The sequence below is a fragment of the Sus scrofa genome, chromosome 4, assembly GCF_000003025.6.
Source record: "Sus scrofa isolate TJ Tabasco breed Duroc chromosome 4, Sscrofa11.1, whole genome shotgun sequence".
NCBI lineage: Eukaryota > Metazoa > Chordata > Mammalia > Artiodactyla > Suidae > Sus > Sus scrofa.
Genome location: NC_010446.5, coordinates 122,580,735 through 122,603,161, shown reverse-complemented (window position 1 = coordinate 122,603,161; position 22,427 = coordinate 122,580,735). Strand labels below are relative to the sequence as shown.

The window sequence follows — 22,427 nt, the reverse complement described above, 5'->3', positions numbered from 1 at the left end:
TCAGGGCAGGGTCTGCTCCCCAGTTGTTGGGTTAGAAGCCCTGAGGGTCAGGTTCAGTAGGGTGTCATTTCCCTTGAGTGCATTCCTTGCCCCAAAGGAAGTGATTGCTGAAGCAAATGAGGTTGTGCAATTACAGAGGACTTACATGTTGCCTGTGCAGGCTTTGCTCAGAAGCAGTCCAAGGTCTTTTTTCTCCCTTGTGTTTACCCTAGATCTTGTGCAAGGCTAGGGCTGGGCCACCAGATGTGGCCGCATGAATTGAGGTGGCTGTATTCCCACCTGAGACCTGTCCTGCCTCTGTGGTGGTCTTCTTCCAGGACCATTTTGCCCAAGATCTAGGGCTAAACTGTAGTATGAAATGGGAAGAGTCAGGGCACTCTTGCCAGGAGACAAACCACTATTCCTGAGTTCACTGACAATGACCATGACTGCCCCTGCCCAGCCTACATTCTAAGACTTCGGGGCTGTTTCTGTGTAGCTAGATAAGTCCCAGGGCCTCTCTGCCCAAGATTCAGTGCTTTGCCACCCTGTGCTCCTGTTGCCCCAGCCCAAGTGCACGTGCTGACAGTGACCCCTCTGGCCCCATCCACCCCATGTATGCACGGACAGTGGCCTCCATGGATCGCTTGGATCACATCCGAGATGTCCTGCTCTGTCTCTGCGTAGCTGGACTGAACCTTTGCCCAGTTCCTTCACCAGGCGGTGGTGTGGAGTGAACAAGCCAGAGCCTTTCCCACTTTGGACTGAGAAGTGTGGCAAGGCGGTGGCTTCCTGTGCTCAGCTCTCTGCCTTGACTGTCAGCAAGCCAGCACACACGCACTCCTTGCGAGTAGACATCTCCAGCCCTCCTGTCTGTCTCAGCAGATTTCCCATCAGGCAGAAGGGCTTATCTCCTCCACACAGGACCCCGGACTGGGATGGCCAGATCGTGGCTCACCGAGCTCACTCCCTCGGGTGAGGGTTTGCCTGTGCACATCTTCTGTTCCTTGCAGATCCCTCTCAGGGGCCAAGTCCCAACCTCATGCATTTTTTTTCATCCCACCCACTTACATGGAGATCTTTCTTGCAGCTTTGGTGGCACAGGAGTTCTGCCAGTTTCCTTAGTTTTCCATGAGAATTGTTCCACATGTAAATGTGCTTTTGAGGTGTTTTTCAGGGGAGGTTAGCCCCACATTCTCCTGCTCTGCTGTCTTGAACCCTCTCCCTACAGTCATCACATTTTTTAAGTTTTATGCCCACATCCATGTCATATGGAAGTTCCCAGGCCAGGGATTGCATCCGAGCTGCAGCTATGACCTACAGCACAGCTGCAGCAATGCTGGCTCTTTACACCCATTGCACCAGGCCAGGAATCTAATCTGTGCCTCCAGCAGCAACCCAAGCTGCTGCAGTCAGATTCTTAGGAATTCCCATTCATCACTTTCTTTTTAGAGCCGCATGTGCAGCATATGGAGTTTCCAGGCTAGGGGTCGAATCAGAGCTGCAGCTGCCGGCCTCCGCCACAGCAACACCAGATCTAAGCCACATCTGCAACCTGCACCACAGCTCATGGCAATGCCAGATCCTTAACCCACTGAGCGGGGTGCAGGATCGAACCCACATCCTCACGGGTAGTAGTTTAGTTTGTTACCACTGAGCCACAATGGGAATGCCCTCATCACTTTTTTCAATCTTTTAATAATTTTTGTTTTTTCCATTACAGTTGGTTTACCTCATCACTTTTTAGTCAGAAATTTGATGTGTAGGTATACCTGTACTGGTATGAAATGACATTTTTGCAGAGCTATTCACTGCAGCATTTATAACAGCAGAATAATTAAAACAATGTAAATGGCCGTCAATACCAAAAAAAATTTAAATGGATCTCAATAGAGGGCTACTTAAGTAAATTATGATGTATCACTTAATATAACACTATTGTACTCTTCTTTAAATAAAAGACTATCAAAATAGCAATAGCGGGAAATGTTCTCAGTCTAATAAAGGGCATCTCTGAGAAATCTATAGTTAATATTCTACTTAATGGTGAACTATTGAATGCTTTCCACCTCAGATTAGAAACCAGGGAAGGACATATGCTCCTACCACGTCTGCCCAACGTTGTAATAGAGGTCCTAGGGATTGCAATTAAGTAAAGAACAGAAATAGAAAAGAGGAAGCAGATCTACTTTATTATCAGATGACCTAATTGTTCACATAGAAAATCCAAAGGAGTCTACAGAATGATTACTAGGTGAATTTAGAAAATTTGCAAAATACAAAGTCACACTGCCTCTCTGTATATTAGCAGCAAACAATTAGGAAATAATTTTAAGTCCATGGTCAGCACTATCAAGACATTGCTGAGGGAAATTAAAACACACCCAAATTAGTAGAGAAATATACCTTATTAGCAAATTGGGAGTTTTAATGTTGTTAAGATGTTACTTCTCCCCCGATTATTTTATAGATTCAACACAGCACCCCAATATAATTTTTGCAGAAAATATAGAAAATCTAAAGACCTAGGTTCACAAAAAAAATTTTTTATAAAGAACAAAGTCAGAGAGCTCATACCACCTGTTTCCAAAATTATTATGAAGTTACATTGATGAATACAGTGTGTATTGGAATGATAAACAAATAGACAAATGGATCAGAATAGAGAGCCCAGAAGTGGAGCAACATATGATCAGTTGATTTTTTTTTTTTTTTTTTTCTTTTTAGGGCTGCACCTGCAGCATGTGGAAGTTCCCAGGCTAGGGGTCAAATTGGAGCTACAGCTGCCAGCCTACACCACAGCCACAGCAACACAGGATCCAAGCAGCGTCTGTGAGCTACACCATAGCTCAGGGCAACACTGGATCCTTAACCCACTGGGCGAGGCCAGAGATCAAACACATATCCTCATGGATACTAGTCGGGTTTATAACCTGCCGAGCTGCAGCAGGAACTCTTGTCAAGTGATTTTTTTAAATGAAAGTGGCAAGGCAATTGTATAGGGAAAAGAAGTCTTTTCAACAAATGGTGCTAAAATAAGTGGAAAGACATGGGCGGGGGGGAATGACTTGGTCATTTTGTAGAAGGACTCTTATACCACACACAAAAACTAACTTGAGATAGATTTTAGACGTAAACATAAGAAGCTAAAATTGTAAAGTTTCTAGAAGAAAAATGGAAGGCTATCTTTACCACCTTGAAGTAGGCAAAGATTTCTTTGAGAGGACACCCAAAGCACTATGCATAAAAGAAAAAATGATACATTGGATTTTCTCAAAATTAAAAACATCTATTCATGTAAAGACACTATTTAGGAGTTCCCGTCATGGCTCAACAAACCCGGCTAGTATCCATGAGGGCGCAGGTTCAATCCCTGTCCTTGCTCCATGGGTTAAGGATCCCGCCTTGCCGTGCGCTATGGTGTAGGTCACAGATGCTGCTCAGATCCTGCGTTCCTGTGGCTGTGGTGAAGCCTGGCAGCTGCAGCTCTGATTTGACCCCGAGCCTGGGAACTTAACATATGTTGCAGGTGCAGCCCTAAAAACAAACAAACAATTTTTTTCAAAAGACACTATTTTAAAATGCCCCAAAAGCGCAATAGATTTGGAGAAGATATTCATAGTACTCATATATGACACATGCTTAAATCCAGAACATGTGAAGAATTTCTTTAAATGAAGGTCTGCAGTCTTTTTCTTTAAAAGGACACCTAGTAGATGCTTTAGACTTTGTGGACATTATCATCTCAGATAATGTGTGTAAATATTTCTCCTCCAGAAGATGGAGCTTCATTTCCCTCCCACTGAGAGTGGGCTGGACTGAGGGACTCACTTCTAAAAAGGAATGTAGAGAGAGAAGACTAGCAGCCTCCTAGTGGAGAAACAGGGCAATTACCAAGCACCTTCGCCCAGCGATGGAGGTCGGAGGTCCACGTGGGCCGTGGTGTCATGGCTGCCCTCCTGTCCGCTGATGGGATCAGCCGGGAACAGCGATTCCTTCTGAGTTGTTCTTCCTCGGATCCCATCAAGGGTCATGAGAAAATGTGAGGGTCGTTCTACAACTCGAGAGACGTTTTATAAAATACCTGCCCATGAACCTTCAAAAGCGTCAGTGGCATTTGAACCGAGGAAAAACTCGGCCACCATGACAGACCAAGAGAGACCCAACACATAAGCGCAGCATGGGATCCTGGAACACAGAAAGGAATTAGTGGGAAGTGGTGACTTCCCAGGGAAGACGCTCGTTCAGCTCCTAGTCTAGCATCAATGTCAATCGCTTAATTTTCACAAATGCACCGTGGTTCTGGCAGAGGTTAACATCAGGCAGAGGTGCATGGAAGTTCATGGGAACTCTCTGTACCATCTTTGGAATTTTCTTTTAATTTTATGGCTGCACCCATGGCGTATGAAGTTCCCGGGCCAGGGGCTGAATGCCAGCCACAGCTATAACCTACGCCACAGCCATGGCAATGCTGGATCCTCCAACCCACTGACTGGGCCACGGATGGTACCACACCTCTGCAGGGACCCACGTCAGGTTCAGTCGAATTTTTAACCCATTGCACCATGGCAGGAACTCCCTTTCTTTGCATTTGTTGAGTAACACTAAAGTTATTCTGAAATTAAAAGTTTATTTCTCGAAACACTCTCCTCATCTCCATCTTCCCACACTCTTACATTCATGTGGGTGAGGGGCTTAAGTTTCTCTTACCTCTTTTTTGATGAGCCCTGCATGGTGGGGCCCGGCCCTGCACCATAAATCTCTTTTGAGAATATAATTTTTTATTGTCTTTGAGCCTTAGCCACAGACTCCCATTTAAATTCTGTATTATATTCATATATGCTAAAAATATCTCTCGAATGATATACAAGAAACTGAAATAATTGCTTATGGGAAAATGTAATTTGGTGCCTCAAGAAGAAGAAAAGGCCCTTTCTCACAGTTTATGCTATTGTACCTTTTGGAATCTGAGCCACGTGAATGTATCCGAACTTCAGTTTTCTTAATTTATAAAAACAAGGGTTCGATTGTACTTGAATCAGTCTTGAGCGACTCAGGGACCACTGCTGTGCCACGGGGACTCCCGAGAAAGATCCTCCTCTGTTCTGGGTTGAGCTGCTCCCCGGGTTCCGGAAGCCATGTTTCCTTCCTGGCAGCGTAGTTTGGGGACGGCCTGATGTTTCAGCAAGTCGTCAGATAATTGGGCACGTCTTGGGTCAGGATTATTTCCACGGTTTGGGGCCCGCAGAAGGAAAGAGCAGGACCCCGTGAAAGCGTTGGTGGCTTCACTTATTACGATGAACCTTCCTGAGCAGTTTTACATTTCAGGAAGGGACCTGGCTGGCAAAGGTCCGCTGTCCCAGCGACCCAAGGTCATTATCAACCCCAGCCTCCTTCATCCACTTATCACCCATTTCTCAAGCCCTCACTCTGTCCATAGCACAACCTCAAGCCTTATCTGTCCTCCAGAGGAGAGAATAAAGCTGGTGGCTTCGTTAGGATGGCTTCCGATTGAGCCAGGCTATGGCTCTGACAGTTCTTAGAGAAATGCGTTCCTTGTGTTGCACTTGGTCGTTTGTATCTAAGAAGGGCCAAGACACGAGCGTCAGAAATGTGACTCGTCAGCTTGGGGATTCTGGTCGCCATGGGTCCCCATCATCAGTTTCCCGCCCAGGCGTCCGCTGAACACTGCGGCAGCGCGATGCCTGGCTTTCGGAGGTGCGCTCTGCACGCAGGATGCTAAAGCTGTTTTTATTACGGCAGATCCGATGCTGTTTTGGTCACTGAGAATTTTAAATGAGCCTTTTTTAAGATAAGTAATTAAACATCTCTGTCACTTATTCTTTTATTTTTAGCAAGTCTTTTCCCTTGTTTAACCGATGCGTCCCTCAAACGCCTGAGTGCTATTCCCTGTTTGCATCTGTTTTGATCAATGATGCTGACACCCTCCACCGAATCCTAAGTGGAATAATGTCAGGAAGAGACACCATCCTCGGCCTCTGTATCCTCGCATTCGGTAATTTTCAATTAATTTTATTTCAGTGATTTTCCCAAAGTTTCCGTCACTTACGAATGTTGTGCAATGAAAATTAGCCTCTTGACCTAAATATAAAATCCCCTTTTATGTTTACCTTATAGGTATTCTCGAGTTTTAGGTTCGAGTAGGGGTGGGGGCACAAGAGTGGGGGAGACCAGCTGGCTCTCTGCCAAGAGGCCTCATAGGCAGGGGTCCCCCTGGTGTAGTGACCATGTCATTCCAAGTCCTGCTTCCAGCTCTGCACAAGGCTGCATGTGCAAAGCAGATTTCCAGCTTGTGGCCTGGCCATGAAACCTCTGTCGGAGGGACCAGACACACAGGTCCTCTGGCCAGTGTGCCCTCTTCCCAGAGGCAAGCTACATCAGAAGGCTGCTCAGTGAGCAGGGGAGGAGGGGTGTGCATCCATGTGAAACAGATTCAGAGAGCAGTGGCCTGATGCATCCAGCTCCTCCTGGAAACAGGCCTGCTGGGTTGTAAGCGGGTCAAGGCCTTCAGCTGGATGGTGCCTCTTTCAGGCCTTTCTGGAAGCAGCCCCCCACCTGCTCAGGACCATTTGACTTCCCATTTGCTGCTTCAGCCCAGTGAGCCTCTTGAAGAGTCAACCTCCCCTTTGAACAAGTTAGTGCTCTCCACTGCTGTCGGCAAGAGTCGTGGCCTGCCGTTTACCACCGGTGTTTACAGGGGCTGCCTCCCAACCTCTTGGTTGGAACCCTTTGATCAGCCGTTAACACAATTTTGCCAGTTTACAAACTGAGTTTTCCATAATTTCCTTACCCAAAGGTCACCAATCCTTGAGTGCTTGGGATGCTTAACTAGCCATCGTCATGTAACTTCTGGACTTCTCATGACCCAAATGTGCCAGGCACTGTGCTTGCGCTTAACTCATTAAACCTCAACAGAATCCTATCGTCATTTGTAGGAGAGGAAACTGAGGCTTAGAGAGGCCTGAGGCTTGGCCAAGGTCACATGCCTAGTGCAGGTGACAGAGCGAAGACACAGCCCAGACCTGTTTGATTCCAAACCCATGTTCTTAACCACTGCACTGAAATATCTCTATGTAACCCTGGATTCTTATTTAGAAGAAAATAAAATAGTATTCATAAATTCCTGAAATCCTTAGCATGAACTCATAAGTTCAACTGCCCCCCCAACTGGAAAATAATATGCACATTTTTATGTATACAGTTTATCATATAGTTAGAATCTTAATGTTTTCTTTTCTTTCTTTCTTTTTTTTTTTTTTTTTTTTTCTGTCTTTTTAGGGCTGCACCCGCAGCATATGGAGCTTCCAGGCTAGGGGTCAAATCAGAGCTGTAGCCGCTGGCCTACACCACAGCCACAACAATGCCAGATCTGAGCTGCGTCTGCAACCTATATACCACAGCTCACAACAAGCACAGATCCTTAACCCACTGAGAAAGGCCGGGATCAAACCTGCCTTGTCATGGATGCTAGTCAGATTCATTTCTGCCGAGCCACAACAGGAACGCCAATGTTTTCGTTTTTAGAAAGCATTCATCTTTCATATTTAATAAGACTATCTAGGACACAAAGTTAGAGCGTTACATAAGCTTGGTATGAAATCAAAAGAGTTTGATTTTTTAAAAAAAAGAACTTTAAAAGGTTCATTTGAAATTAAAAGAAAAAAGTTTAGGGTATTAGGGAATAATACCTGCTTTCGTTTTTTTTCTTTTTTTTTGTCTTTTTGCTATTTCTTGGGCCGCTCCCGCAGCATATGAAGGTTCCCAGGCTAGGGGTTGAATCGGAGCTGTAGCCACCGGCCTACGCCAGAGCCACAGCAACGCGGGATCCGAGCCGCGTCTGCAGCCTACACCACAGCTCACGGCAATGCCAGATCGTTAACCCACTGAGCAAGGGCAGGGACCGATCCCGCAACCTCATGGTTCCTAGTTGGATTCGTTAACCACTGCGCCACGACGGGAACTTCCTCGGTTTTTTTCTTTTTTTTTTTTTTTTTTTTTTTGTCTTTTTTTGTTGTTGTTGTTGTTGTTGTTGCTATTTCTTGGGCCACTCCCGCGGCATATGGAGGTTCCCAGGCTAGGGGTCGAATCGGAGCTGTAGCCACTGGCCTACGCCAGAGCCACAGCAACGCGGGATCCGAGCCGCGTCTGCAGCCTACACCACAGCTCACGGCAACGCCAGATCGTTAACCCACTGAGCAAGGGCAGGGACCGAACCCGCAACCTCATGGTTCCTAGTCGGATTCGTTAACCACTGCGCCATGACGGGAACTCCCCCTCGTTTTTTTTCTAATTCAAGAAGAATTCTAGCACTTCCAGAAAGAGGCTTCCTCTAGCCGACTGAACTTGTATCTGCTTCAGAGAGTGGCCTGGGACGTCTTGTTATTTCGTGTGGTGGACGTGCAGGATACTTAGGATCCAAGAAAATCCTCAGCCCGCCCCCTTTTGGACGGTTTAGTCATTACAGCCCCGTCATCGCTACCCTCGCGCCTTGGCGGTTGTTAGAATGTATATGTTTTGCTTACGTTTCCAGCCTTGTCTTTGGCCCTCGTGTTCACCTTCCGACTCGTCAGCACCCTCCTGGTTCACATTTTCATCGCCCTGGTTGTTTCGGGATTGCTGTGTAAGTCTTTCCATTTGATTGCTTTCTTCTCGATTAAAGGAGAAGCCTTTCCACTCAGTGTAGAACTTAAGAGTTGGACTTTTTGAGCTCCGTGAGGTCTTGGGGAGCCTCTCGTCCACCTCCTTCATTTCATAGATGAGGCGACTCGGGCCCAGAGGACATGGGCTTGCTTCTGCCTCACAGGTAAGAGCAAAGCGCGCGCCCAGCCTGTTGTCTCTTCTGCACTAGGCTGCCTCAGATGCACCCGCCTGGTTGAGTGGTGCTGGTTTCCATACCATTAAAAGGCAATTCCAGTGCCTGCTGGAAGCCCTGTAAAGATTTCTTCTGAATTTTCACGTCACCCGTTGGGTACCCACATTGTCACACAAAGGCTCCGGCCAGTCTGAAGAGACGGGGCCCTAAGCTGGGGCAGGAACCCAGAGACCCTGCCCTGTACCCACCATTTCCTCTTCAGTGCTGGATGCCAGGTCCCTCCCAGAGCTGGCGGGGAGAGGGTCCGAGGGGCACCAGCTATTTTCCATCCTGCAGAGGCTGTTTCAGCTTAACCATTGGCATATGACCAAAGAAATCAACCCTCCACCAGCCACAGTGTTTCTCCCTGGATGATCTGCTCTGCCCTCGGCAGCTTGGAGCCCTGCAGCTGACAGGCGCCCCTCCCGTCCTCCAGCTAGTAAAGACGGCTGTGACTCCTGCAGTCACCGTGGATGTGGTGCAGGTGGCATTTAGTACCTGAGTGCTGAGCATTTGCAATGTCAGGGCATCTGACCAGCTTTGCAGGAGCCAAGCCAATACCCAGGCTCCGGCTGGAGTTGTCACCCGCAGAGCTCCCTGGGAAATGGGAGACTCTGGACTCTAATGTTCTTCTCACCATCCTGCCGGTTCCTCCCTGCTCGCACCCAGCCTGTGGGCCAGGCCGACGGGACACACCTGTGTTCCGGAGTCACCTCCCTGTGTCTCCCACAGACACGTGGCCACCCCACATCTGGCAAGTCCACAGGGGACCGCCCTGGCCCTGCCCCGCTCCTCCAGAGGGCGGGTCATTGCCTGGAAAGCCTAGGGACTTGGGACTCACTGCCTGAGCAGGGCCGCCGGTGTGTGGGGAAGGGCGGCCGCTTCATGGCTTCTGGGCTGAGTTCCGCTGGTGTCTGCTTTCCAGTTGTCTGCGGCGTCTTGTGGTGGCTGTATCACGACTACACCAATGACCTCAGCGTAGAATTGGACAACGAAAGGGAAAACATGCAGTGTGTGCTGGGGTTTGCTCTCGTGTCTACAGTATTCACGGTAAGAAACGCCCCTTCCAGCAGCAGCAGCAGTGGCCGCTGTTAACTCTGCAGTCCAAGGCGTTGGATTTTACCCCCAAACAACAAGCACTTGTTTTCCTCTCCCCACAGAATGTGCATGCGTGTTAGCATCATGAGTGCACACACACTTGTGCGTTTCTGGCTTGGCTGAGATGCCCACATAGGGATGCACTGGTGTGGTCAACAAATATGAAGAAGGTCTCACTTCTTTCTGAGTCATTTCTGCCACCTCTGAGGCTGGCTTATCACACTGGCTGATTTGTCGTCTTCGAATACAGTCAAACCACTTCCCCACCACCAGGTGGCTGACGGTGGACACTCTAGAGCAGAGAGGGAGGCAGACCTACAACTGTTCCTATTTTACTGTTTGGGGAGAGGCCCCCAGCCTCCCGCCAGCGGGTGCCCGGCCCTCTCGAGGGTGTAACAGCTCCACTGCCCTGGAACTCACAGAGCCCCTGGTGCCCAGAGCTGCCGGCCGCTGGACTCATTCAGTTTGCTGAGAAGCTGCCGCCGCCTCAGTGAGCTCCCTTGTTGAGAGCAGGTGAACATAGGATGTGGAGCCTGGAGAAACTGGTTGTTGGGGGGGGGGGCACCGAAAATCATCCAGGTCCCCTCCTGGGTGCTGGTAGCAGGGCTGGAATCTCATGCCCTGGAGGGGACTGGAGCTGCCCTCAGGCAGACCTGTGGGCATCTGTTAGTGTGTTGCTCACTAACCCCTTTACAGAGGAGCCACAGCCGGGACGTCCCACAAGCCCACAGGATCTTTGAGCAAATGCAGATCCACTCGCCAGCTCAATTCTCTCCTCTCAGGAAACCCCAGGTTCTCACATTTGACCCAGGCCTTGTATTTTCTCCTTCCACACGAGACGTCACATAAGCTGCATCCCAGGGAGAAGTACACGCTAAAGCTGTTGGGTGTGAGGGGCAGAGGGGCGCAGGGCAGGAGGCTGGGAGAGCTGGCCTCCCCCGAGCCGCCCACCTCCACAGCTCCCCACGAATGGCCTTGCGATGCCAGGGTTGGGGGTGCTCTTCCCTGAGGGTTAGGCTGGCAAAGGAGAGAATGTGGGAGCCGAGGGGGGCTGTTCTCACCTGTGTCCAGGGGGAGCGGGAGGGCTGGTACAGAGGGTAGGACCGCACCGCAGCTCACATACCGTTTATCCGGCCGGTGTGCCACTGCTCCTTACTGAGTTCCTACCAAGTACCGGTTGCTGATGAGCTTATTCTCAGAAGAGCCCTGGCTTCTCTGTCGCCATCACCATGGACTGAGCACCTGTTAAGGGGGGCCGCGCACCAGGGGATAGAGCTGGCGAGTCCTAATGCACAGACCGCACAGGCCCCACGGTGAGGTGGGTTACAAGGCCAGCAGTGCTGTGACACGGAGCACAGGGAAAGACTGCCTTTGCAATCTCGAGCCTAGACCTGTGCCACCCCACCCATTGTGTGACCTTGGAGAAAGGACTTGACCTCGTAGCCCATCTGTCACTGGGAATTCTGCTGCAAGGTTGCCCTCGGGGTATGGATCCCAGGGGGGCATCCACCACCCAGGCTCAGCATCCCCAGCAGAGAGCCCGCCCTGTTGCTCCCTGGCCCCCAGTGGGGAGGAGGGCCCTGCTGGGACCACTGCCCACCCTGCTTCTCCCTTCTCCCCACCCCAGTCTCAGCCGCCACAGCCGCCCTCGAGCTGAGCAGGGCCAGGGGCAGAAAGCACCCCACCCGCCCCCAGCGCTGGAGCCCCTTCCCCTCCCCCCTTTGTCACTCCTGCTTTCCCAGGGGAGGGAAAGGGGGTGGGTGTTAGCAGGAGAGAACGGAAGCAGGAGAGTCGCATCCCTCCACCCTCGCCCCTTCTTCCTCCCCTTCTCACCTGCCTTCCCCCCGTCGCATGTTGGAGCCCAGGAGACCCCAAGCATCCCCCCCAGGGGCCCAAGTCCCAGGGAGACCCTTGTCTGCCACCAGGACCACTTGGGTGAGGACGTGTTCTGTCCTGGGTGCCCAGCAGCTGCCTTATGAATCAACTCGAAAACATTGCTCTGGGCTGCCCGCGAGTGTTATTTAAATGGTTTCCGTGTCACCACTAGCAGCCGTGAACAAGTGGAAAGGTGACGAAATGCTCAGCTCAGGGTGTCAGCCGGGGGCCTCAGCTGAGAGGCAGCACCTGGCATCTCAGAGGCCAGAAAGGTGAGGTCGGGCTTGAGCCCTGCAGTGAGTGGGCTCTGCTGCCCACCCCGCTCGGCTGCACCCGGCACCGTCCCCAGGAGGTCACGCTGATCTCCCTTGAGGCCCGGGAAGTGGCGGTTTCTGATCAGTGTCCTCCTGGTGGACCTTGAACAGGAGGGGACGTTTTATATGCATGCTCCTGCACACACACACATTGCAAGACACACATGCGTTTATTTTATTTTTTAATGATTTTTATTTTTTCCGTTATAGCTGGCTGACAGTGTGCTGTCAATTTTCTACTATATACCAAGGTGACCCAGTCACACACACATATATATGTACATTCTTTTTCTCCCATTTTCATGCTCCATCACAAGTGACTGGATATAGTTTCCAGTGCTACCCAGCAGGATCTCATTGCTTCTCCATTCCAAAGGCAATAGTTTGCATCTATTAACCCCGGATTCCCAAATCGTCCCACTCTCTCCCCCACCCCCTTAGCAACCACAAGTCTGTTCTCCAAGTCCATGAGTTTCTTTTCTGTGGAAAGGTTCATTTGTACCGAATATTAGATTCCAGATATATGGTATTTGTCTTTCTCTTTCTGACTAGACTGCACTTAGGATGAGAGTCTCTAGTTCCCTCCATGTTGCTGCAGATGGCATTCGTTTGTTCTTTTTTATGGCTGAGTAGTATTTCATTGCACACACACGTTTAAATACACTCGTATTTTAGCATTCCACTCAGGAGCTAGAAACCAGCTTTATTTGCCTAAGGATTATATCATTTTACTTCATTAAAATTTGTAGTAAAAAACGAAAGTCCCCCTTCCCTGTCGATTGGGCTGGGCACTGAGGACAGGAGATGGAAGTTCCTACAGACTTGCCAACTCCTGTGTTTCCTCTGGCACCTCAGCTTGTCCCCACAGCTGAGGCAGGAGGCTCCGCCCCCGCTGTCCTCTGAACCAGCCGACCATGAGATCCTTGAGGGCAGCAGTGCCCGAGCCCAGCTGGAAGAGGAAGGGCCTCTTGGGTCAAGGGAGCCGCATGTGTGGGGACGTGAGAGGAGCAGCAGGAAGGGCCGTGCCAGGAGGGTCCTGACTGGCAGTGACGATGGTTTCCATCCTGGTCCAGGAGCTTTGGGGACATGTCAAAGGACTGGGGGCAGGGAGATGATGTCCTTGACCACTTTTCACGAAGATCCCCTTAGCGATGGGTTGGAGGAGGGATTGGGGCGGGGTGGGGGGTCAGAAGGATTACAGCAGAAGGTCGTGAGGAGGTTATTGGGGTCTAGATGAGAGAGGATAGGACTTCAGCTATGGCGCCAACAGTGGGAAGAGAGGGGAGAGGGAGACTGAGAGATCCACTGGGTGACTGGGCTTGTGCTGTGTGCACCAGGCACTCTGCCAGCCCTGGACATTGAGGGACGGCCCTGCCCTCGAGGAGCTTGAGGGGATGTGACAGTCAGACAATAAACTTCTACCGTAGAGCCTGTTGAGCGAGACGGTAGGGTAAGTATGGACAAAATGAAGCACGCAAGGAAGGAACTTAATTTGTTTTTGAAGAGTCCAGAAAAAATGGGGCCCCTGGCGTAGGGAATACAAGGGCAATCAATAGATTTGTACGTGAAGGTAACGAATCTGGTTCAGGACAACTTGAGTTTGACACACTGCGTGACACCCACGGCCTGGTCCGTCACTGATGTGCTTACTCATCCAGCACCTAGAGACAGGTGAGGCTGGAGATTTTCATTTGATGGTTATCAGCATCTAGGAAGGATGCTAAAACCCACAACGGTGAGAGAGACCCCCTTAAAAAAATCCCAAGAAACCGAAACGGAAGAAGTAGTAGGAGAGTCGGACGCAAGAGCAGCACAAGAGTCAAAGGGGAAAGTTTTCAGAAAGAGGAGCGGACGGGAGACCCACACACCATGCTGAGGTCAAGCAAGGCCTGGCATGTTTCATGGGGTTTCATGTTTGGAAGGCCAGTTGAGGTGACCTCAGCGAGACCAGTTGCAGGAGAGTAGGGGGGTCTGGAGGCTTACAGGTAGCTGAGGACGCGTGGGGGTACTGCCGTGTGGACTGGTCCTCAAAGAAGCTCGCCTGTGAAGGGAGTGACAGGTGGCAGTGGCTGGGCTGGGATGGGGTAGAGGGAGCTTTGTTTCTTCATGTGACATTTTTATGCAAGGAGGCCAAAGCCAGTAGAGGGGCAGCAGAGGTTCCTTTGAAGCAACTTGTCCCTCATGTCCCCTTGCCCTTCTGCATCTGTCCAGGATGCACTGAGTGTCTTGGGTGCTGAGGAGGGAAAACGAAATAGAACACAGTCCCTGACCCCAGAGGACCTCATTCTCATTTCCTCCTGCTCTCTGACCAGACTGGAAGCTCCTTCAGGGCAGGTGCCATGTCTTGTCCACTGCTACAGCTGCAGGAACAAGGAGTTCTGTCGTGGCGCAGTGGTTAACGAATCCGACTAGGAACCATGAGGTTGCTGGTTCGATCCTTGGCCTCGCTCAGTGGGTTAAGGATCCGGTATTGCCACGAGCTGTGGTGTAGGTTGAAGATGCAGCTCAGATCTGGCGTTGCTGTGGCTCTCGCCTAGGCCAGCGGCTACAGCTCCAATTAGACCCCTAGTCTGGGAACCTCCATATGCTGCGGGTGTGGTCCTAGAAAAGACTAAAAAATTTAAAAAAATAAATAGCTGCAGGAACTAGCACAGTAGTCCGCACACATAGTAGATGTTCAATTAGTATCTGAGACTGTACCTATTCCATTATAGTAAAAGTAGCTGTCTTAAAAGAGCTGTTTGTGAAGATGTCAGTAAAATGGTAGGATTTGCTTTAAACTCATCTCAGTTCTTCATTATTTTGAATATTCTAACCCCTTTCTCCCCAGGTAGTTCTGCTCGTCTTGATTTTTATCCTCAGAAAGAGAATCAAATTGACAGTTGAACTTCTCCAAGTCACAAATAAAGCCATCAGCACCTCCCCTTTGCTGCTGTTCCAGCCGCTGTGGACACTGGCCATCCTCATTGTCTTCTGGGTCCTCTGGGTGGCGGTGCTCCTGAGCCTGGGGACGGCAGGTAAGGACGGCTGGGGACAGCAGGTAAGGGGACGCCCGTCCCCTTGGAGTCATGCACAGAAGCCTCACCTTTTGGGAACCATTGGCCTGTTTTTGTAGGGGCCAACTTCCCAGATGCAGCTAGAGGCACCTGATGGCAGCAGTGACAGTGCTGGGGACTCTGTCATGGGGCAAAGCAGGAAATTCTTCCTCTTTTTTTATTGGTTTTAAAGAAGCTGGGTTTATGTGTCATGAGAAAGTAAATTCAGTAAGAATTGAAAGAGCTGTGATATGAACCAAAGTCTATAGAAAGAATATTATCAAATATCTCTGGATTTAAATGTGCCAACTCCTACCAACTCGGTAGGTGATGGAATGAACTCAGAAAGAACGTCTTAAATGTTCTTGTGGGCGTTCCCGTCGTGGCTCAGCAGTAACGAACCCAACTAGTAATGAGGATGCAGGTTTGGTCCCTGGCCTCACTCAGTGGGTTAGGATCCAGCGTTGCTGTGGCTGTGGTGTAGGCCAGCAGTCGCACCTCTGATTCGACCCCTAGCCTGGGAGCTTCCATAGGCCATAGGCGCGGCCATTAAAAAAGGGAAAAGTTCCTGTGCTCAGAAGCAGCAGCTTAAGTTTAAAGCGAGTGCACACGATTCCTGTTGCTCTGCTCCTCTGTCGTAGCTCCGCTCCGCCTTTCTTGCCAGAAAGAGTCCTCAGCATCAGCTATGGCACGTCATCAAATACAGGTGCCTGGGCCCCATCCTCAGATTCTGACCCACTTGGTTTCCGGTGGGGCTAAGTATCTGCATTTTTTGTTTGTTTGCTTTGAATCCCCATAAGAGAACAACCACAGTCCAGAGCGATGCTGTGCAAAGGGCTCTGAAACCGGATAAGGTGCTTGTGCCAGAACCTATCATCCGCCATTGCTTCCTCCATCTGGAAAGTCTTGCTGTGAAAAAAAAAGAATGTCAGCGGAAGGAAGCAGGGGGCCTAGGGATGCAGTTGCCCCCTGCTTCTGACACAAGCTCCTCATCTCCTCACGGACCAGCCACAAACAGGGTGAGCCAGCCCGCTGGTCCGTGGACCCCACTTTGAGTGGGACTGTTCGAGACCTTCTCTCATCCACTCCTCTCTTGCTTTGGTTCCATCCCAAACTCCCATTCTGATGCGGGTACGAAAGAGTGAGTTCCTTTCTGAGACTGTCACCGGGCAGATCAGGACGACAGCAGATGTCAGAGCAGCAAGGCGAACGTGCTTCCTTAACGGTGTATCAAGTTTATTTGGCTCCAGTCGTATCCGCGGGAACATCTGCTGTGTCGTAGATTCTCAGTCCACTGGGTTCCCCTCCACCTCGCCGTCTCCCCGGAGTAAACCCGCCCCTTGGAAATTATTTCAAGATGAGCAGCCAGGGCCGGGCGGGGTCTCTGAAAGCTTGCTGCGGGCCCTGCAGTGCACTTGCACTGGTTATCCTCAGGGAACCTCGCTCGGACAGGTCCAGGACAGTCCTCATTCAGGACGCGTGTATGTGACAGTGACTGAACGCTCAAAAACAGTGGCTGAAACAAGATGAAAGGTAATGTCTCTGCAAGGGGGCGACCTTGTGCCCATGTGACGGGGTCACAGCCCACGCCCCTTCTTTCTCCTTCCACAGCCTCACGTGCCTGCTTCCGCCTCGCAGCTGAAGTAGATACTCGTGATCCGGCCACCGTGTCTTATTCCGGCCTTAGGAAGGAGCAGGGAGGACGGGGAGCCCCTCACTCACCCCCCTGCCCCCAGAGTCATGACTCTACTTCCACCTGCACCCACTGGCCAAAGCCTGGCTACAGGCCACCCCTACCTGCAGGGAGGGCAGGAAGTGTCATCTGGGCAGCCAGGCACCGTTTAAAACTTACAGGTGCTGTTACCAAGAAAAGATGAAGATGGAAGAGCAGAAATTGCAGGGCAGGTGGAAGTCTCAGCCAGGGTAGCACCGGGGAGTTGTCTTCTCGCTCATTCTCTGAACGTGGTCTCTGGCCTGGTCCGAAAGGAAGGCAGTGGCATTTGCTGAAAATTTCCTAACATCTGAGGTCTGTGCTGGGTGCTGTCTGATGTTCTCTCCGCTAAGCATTGCAGCCCCCTTTTGAGCCCGTGTTACGTTCAAGTTATGGGCCGGAACACTGAGTTCCCGAGAGAGCTGTTTGCTGGAGGTCATCCAGCCGGGACGTGAGCCCTGGACCAGAGCCTGTGCTCTGCCCCTTCCTCCTGTGTCCCCATCCCTTCCTTGTGTGTCCCTTGAGTCTGGAGTTCAAAGCCCTGACATCAGCTGAGGCCTTCTGAGGTGTGTAGGTCCAAGTTGAAGCAGTACTGTGACCTCAGCAGCTGGCTGGTGGGCGCAGAATGGGTCTGTGAGGTGCTGTCTGGGGGCCCGGGGCAGTGCGGCAGGGCCAGGGGCTGGGGTCAGAGCAGCCGGGAGGAGGGTGGCGGGAGGCACGTTCTCTGGGCCGCGGACTGTGGCTGAGTTCTGGCACTGAACAATCACAGAGGCTGGGTGAGGCCTCAGGAGGCATGGCCAGGACCAGGGAGGGACCTTCCGCCAGCCTCCAGGGCGCTGCCACAGCCCACGGTCGTTGTGGACCCTGGGTCTGTATGAAGGGAATGGGCTCTGTGGTTAAACCTCCACGCTTTGGAGCAGGACACATCCTTTGATTCTTCAGTGCACGGATGTTGGGTGCGCGCCGTGGGGAGAGGCCCTGGGCCGGGCACTGGGACGAGTGGGGTGCTCTCTGCAAAGGATGGCAAAGGCTGAGGACCGAGCATCGCAGTAGCAGGACTTTGGGAGCTATGAGAGCGCTGAAATGAGCCCACCCCGCCCCTGCCCCATAAGTCAGGGAATGCCTCTCAGGATGGGCTAGAAACTACCAGAAGATCGGAAAGTATAGAAAGAAGCAAAGGGGATTTAGTGGGGTCAGAGCCAAGCACAGAAGAGGTCCTGGCCACAGAGGACAAGGCTGAGAGCTGCAGGCACAGTCCGAGAGGAACGCGCCCCAAGGGCAGCTCAGCGGGGGCAGGGGGGTGGGGAAGCTGCTAGCAGGGCCTCTTCAGGTCCTGCTCTTAGGCCCCACTGGGCCCAGGGCCTGGGGGCTGTTAAATAGCCTCGGCCCCAGGACTGGGAGTAGGGGGGGCACCGAGACAGTCGGCTACACTGCAGGCCCAAGGCAGCACGCCGGAAGGTCATGTATTAGAACGTGTTCTTTCTCTATCAGTGGCAGGAGCAAAACGAGCAGAAGTGAGAGTAACGGAGGGCAGGAGAGAAAGCCAGGGGCCCAGGACTCTCCAAGCAGGTGGATGCCAGACTCCGCAGGAGAGAGGGTGTCGCAGAGGGACGGCCTGCCGTCCTCCTGGGGCTTGGCCATCCCAGAAACCCGACCGGCACCTGCCTCTCCTCCCACTCGCCTGCGGGCCGGCTGGGTGCACCGGCCTCCCTTTGTCTTCAGGGGCCTCTTTGAGCAGAGCCCGAGGGACGGGCTCTGGGCCCCGGCGGGTCCGCTGCTCCATGTTTTGATCTCAGCGGATGCCCAGGTGATGGGTGCTGAGAGACCCCTGCAGGGCACCTGACTGTCCCACTTCCTGTCCCCTCAGACTGTCACATACCCTCGGGCTCTCTCTTCAGTCTCCACCCAGTGTCCCCAGTGTTGTGGGGGTGTCCTCAGTGGGTAAATACTTGTGCGATTGTTATTGCGTCAGATGGTTGAATGCGTTAATATTTTCATGTGTAAAAAAGAAAACAAGCAGAAAAAGCGAACTGAGGTTGGTCGGGTTTTGCCCAGATGAGCTCTTTGGTGATTGTTAACCAGTCTCTTCTGACTTGTCGGGGGATTGTCTCAATATCAAGGCCCCCCACTAATGACAGTAGTCAGTTGGGACTTGTCTGCTATCAGCAATTGTGACAGTGACTACTCAGGTCCCGGGGGAAAACATCAGTACAGGAAAACGGTGATAACCTGGGGAACCTGGTAGGTGCCCTTGGCAGGTTGGCAAGAGCCCAGCTGGTAGGATGGCCCCCAGTTACAGCAGGTGGGCGGGAAGCCCCGGGGCTTCAACAGTGGAGGAGGCCCATTGGTGGGGGGGTTCCTGTCCTGGCGGTACTGCCCTTAGAAGAGGCCAGCACTGGGGTGTGCTCAGCGCTCTAAGCCAAAGGACTGTGTTGGCAAGGAGGCAGCAGCCTCAGACAGTTTCCCACCCAGGGACCCAGGACCCGGCTGGCTCTCAGCTTCCGTGTGTGTTCCCCCTCCAGGCTTCCTGTCTCCCGTCTCTGCATCTAGGCTGCCTCTAGGAGATGTGAGAGGGCTGCCCTGAGACCAGAGCTTCCGTTTGCAGATAGGGGGCCGTACGTGTTCCTTATATCAGGACCTAATGTAACTAAGGGGTTGTTAGCACCAGCATTGCTTTGGTGGTTTATCCTCTGCTCCACGTGGCTTATTTGAGAACAGAGTCTAAAAGAAAATTGTCTTTTTTTCTTTTTAAGTTATCAGCCATCTAGAAGATAACTGAATTATTTTACAAAAGCCTGCTAGTGGGAGTTCCTGTTGAGGCTCAGCGGAAATGAATCTGACTCACGTCCATGAGAATGCAGGTTCAATCCCTGACCTCGCTCAGTGGGTTAAGGATCCAGCGTTGCCGGGAGCTGTGGTGTGGGTTATAGATGTGGCTCGGATCCCACATTGCCATGGCTGTGGCATAGGCCCACGGCTACAGCTCCGATTCAACCCCTAGCCTGGGAACCTCCGTATGCTGCAGGTGCGACCCTAAAAAAAAAAAGAAAAAAAAAAAAAAAGACCAGAAAAAGACTGCTAGTGCCCAGCCCTGTTCTAGGAATGACTGTGGAGGGAGATTGCATAAGAGAGATTTGAAACAGCCCCCGCTTTTCAAATTTATGGCTCCTGTGGGAAAGTCAAAGGAAAACCGTCTCCATGAACATCTCAGTGCCTTTGCACCTGCTGTGACTTTGGAATCGGCTCTCTTTCTAACTCTCAGCCCAACTTTCTACCCCAAACTGCTTGGAAAACTAGGCATTATTCAAGATTGGTGTTGAGTGTTACACTTCTTTGACAATCTCCTGTAAATTCCCCAGGCATACTTACATATTTCTTCTTTATTTTTCCATGCATTTTTAATATGATTCGGTCTTGCAGCAAATATTCATCGAATGCCTGCTGTGTGGCTTGGGTACTGGAGATACAGCATTGAACAGCTAAAGGCACTAGTGAGTCGGGAGAGAGGACATAAACAGCAAATATATTATGTCAGGTGGTGGTAAGCCTGGAAAGAACAGCGGTGCAATGTATCGGCTTGTGTGTTGTCATCCCTCAGAGAAGGAACATTTGGAGGACAGGGACCGTGTCTTTTCGTTTCTAAGCTCAGTGCACAGCCCTCGAGTGCGTTCAGTGTGCGCTGAGTCAGTGAATGTATTCACTTTGGTGTTGTATTAAATGAGATGTATACCAGGAGTTCCCCTCAAGGCTTAGCGGAAACGAATCTGACTAGCATCTGTGAGGACGCAGGTTCAACCCCTGGCCTCGCTCAGTAGGTTAAGGATCCAGTGTTGCCGTGAGCTGTGGTGTAGGTTGCAGACTCAGCTTGGATCTGGCATTGCTGTGACTGTGGTGTAGGCTGGCGGCTACAGCTCCAATTAGACCTCCAGCCTGGGAATCTCCGTATGCCTTGGGTGCAGCCCTAAAAAAAAGACACACACACACACACACACACAACACACACAAAAAAAAAAAAAAGAGAGAGAGAGAGAAAGAAAAGAAATGAGATGTATACACAGAAAGAATTGGGTAAATTGCAGCTTCAATGCCAATGAGATTTTCTTCTCTTTTTCCCTAATCGTTGTGCTGTCAGAGCAGGAGCTGAGCCAGTGGGAGGCAGAGGCAGGATGGGTGTCAGCAGAACATTGAGCCAGTTCGCTGTAAGAGCCCAAGGCCACAGAATGTGCTAGAACATAGAACCTTTTGAAGTCGAGCCTGTATCCTTGGAGAAATTATCCCAACCAGCTGGACTACCTTTTGCATTGATCGTTAGCATCATTTCAAAAATGCTTTAAAGCTTGCGTGTAATACCCGTATTTACAGCTGGCTGCGTGATGAATTTCCTCCGGGTCACAATGATGATGTCTAGGAAGACTTCTGGAAAACTGGCCTCATGCCTTGATTTTTAAAATAGCATTATTATTTTCATTATTTCTCTCTTTTTTATTAAAGTATAGTCGGTTTGCAATGTGTCTTCAATTTCTGTTGTACAGAAGAGTGACCCAGTCATACATATATGTACATTCTTTTTTTTTTTTTCATACTTCCGTCATATTCCAACCCAAAAGACTGGACCTAGTTCCCTGTGCTGTACAGCAGGACCCCATTGCTTACCCATTCCAAACATAACAGTTTGCATCTACGAACCCCAAACTCCCCATCCATCCCACTCCCTGCTCTCCCCGGCAACCACATGGCTGCTCTCCATGAGCATAATCTGTTTCTGTTTTGTAGACAGGATCATTCGTGCCACGTTTTAGACTGCACATGTAAGTGATAGCATGGGGTATTTGTCTTTCTTTCTGACTTACTCCACTTAGTATGAGAATCTCTAGTTGCTTCCATGTTGCTGCAAACGGCATTATTTTGTTCTTTTTTATGGTTGAGTAATATTCCATTGTGTATATATACCACATCGTCTTAGTCCATTCATCTGTTGATGGACATTTAAGTTGTTTCTGTGTCTTGGCTAATGTGAATAGTGCTGCAGTGAACATAGGGGTGCATGTGTCTCTTTGAATTGTAGCTTTGTCTGGATATGTGCCCAGCAGTGGGGTTGCTGGATCAACTGGGTTGTTGTGTATTTAGTTTTCTGGAGTACCACCCTACTGTTTTCTACAGTGTTGTTCCAATTTGCATTCCTCTCTTTATGACAGGACATATCACTTGAGGAAGGTTGGTTCATTCTCTCATGCAGTCATTCATTCAACAAATATTTATTGAATATTTACTGTCTCAGACCCTATTATGGATGCTAGAGATACAGCTTTCCTTCCAATTTGAAAGCCAGAGGAAGGCTTTAAATACAATAAGTAAGTGAATTTTATAGTATATTAGAAGTCGCTAAGTGGTATGGAGAAAAATGGAGCAGAGGAGAGTAATAGGAAATGCTTAGGAAGGGATGTGATTTTATTTTATTTTATTAATTTTTTTTTTTTTCCTTTTCTAGGGCCGCTCCCACTGCACGTGGAGGTAACCAGGCCAGGGGTCCAATTGGAGCTGTA

The 22,427-nt window shown here is 50.5% G+C and overlaps 1 protein-coding gene across 1 annotated transcript in view; it reads left to right on the top strand.

Annotated features, from left to right (window-relative positions):
• Positions 1-22,427, top strand: part of SLC44A3 (solute carrier family 44 member 3) — a 93,726-nt gene that overhangs the window by 18,486 nt on the left and 52,813 nt on the right. The window contains exons 6-9 of the mRNA XM_021090183.1: positions 5,835-5,995; positions 8,531-8,620; positions 9,777-9,901; positions 14,969-15,155. Coding sequence (XP_020945842.1) covers positions 5,835-5,995; positions 8,531-8,620; positions 9,777-9,901; positions 14,969-15,155 — 563 coding nt within the window. The remainder of the gene's footprint in view (positions 1-5,834; positions 5,996-8,530; positions 8,621-9,776; positions 9,902-14,968; positions 15,156-22,427) is intronic.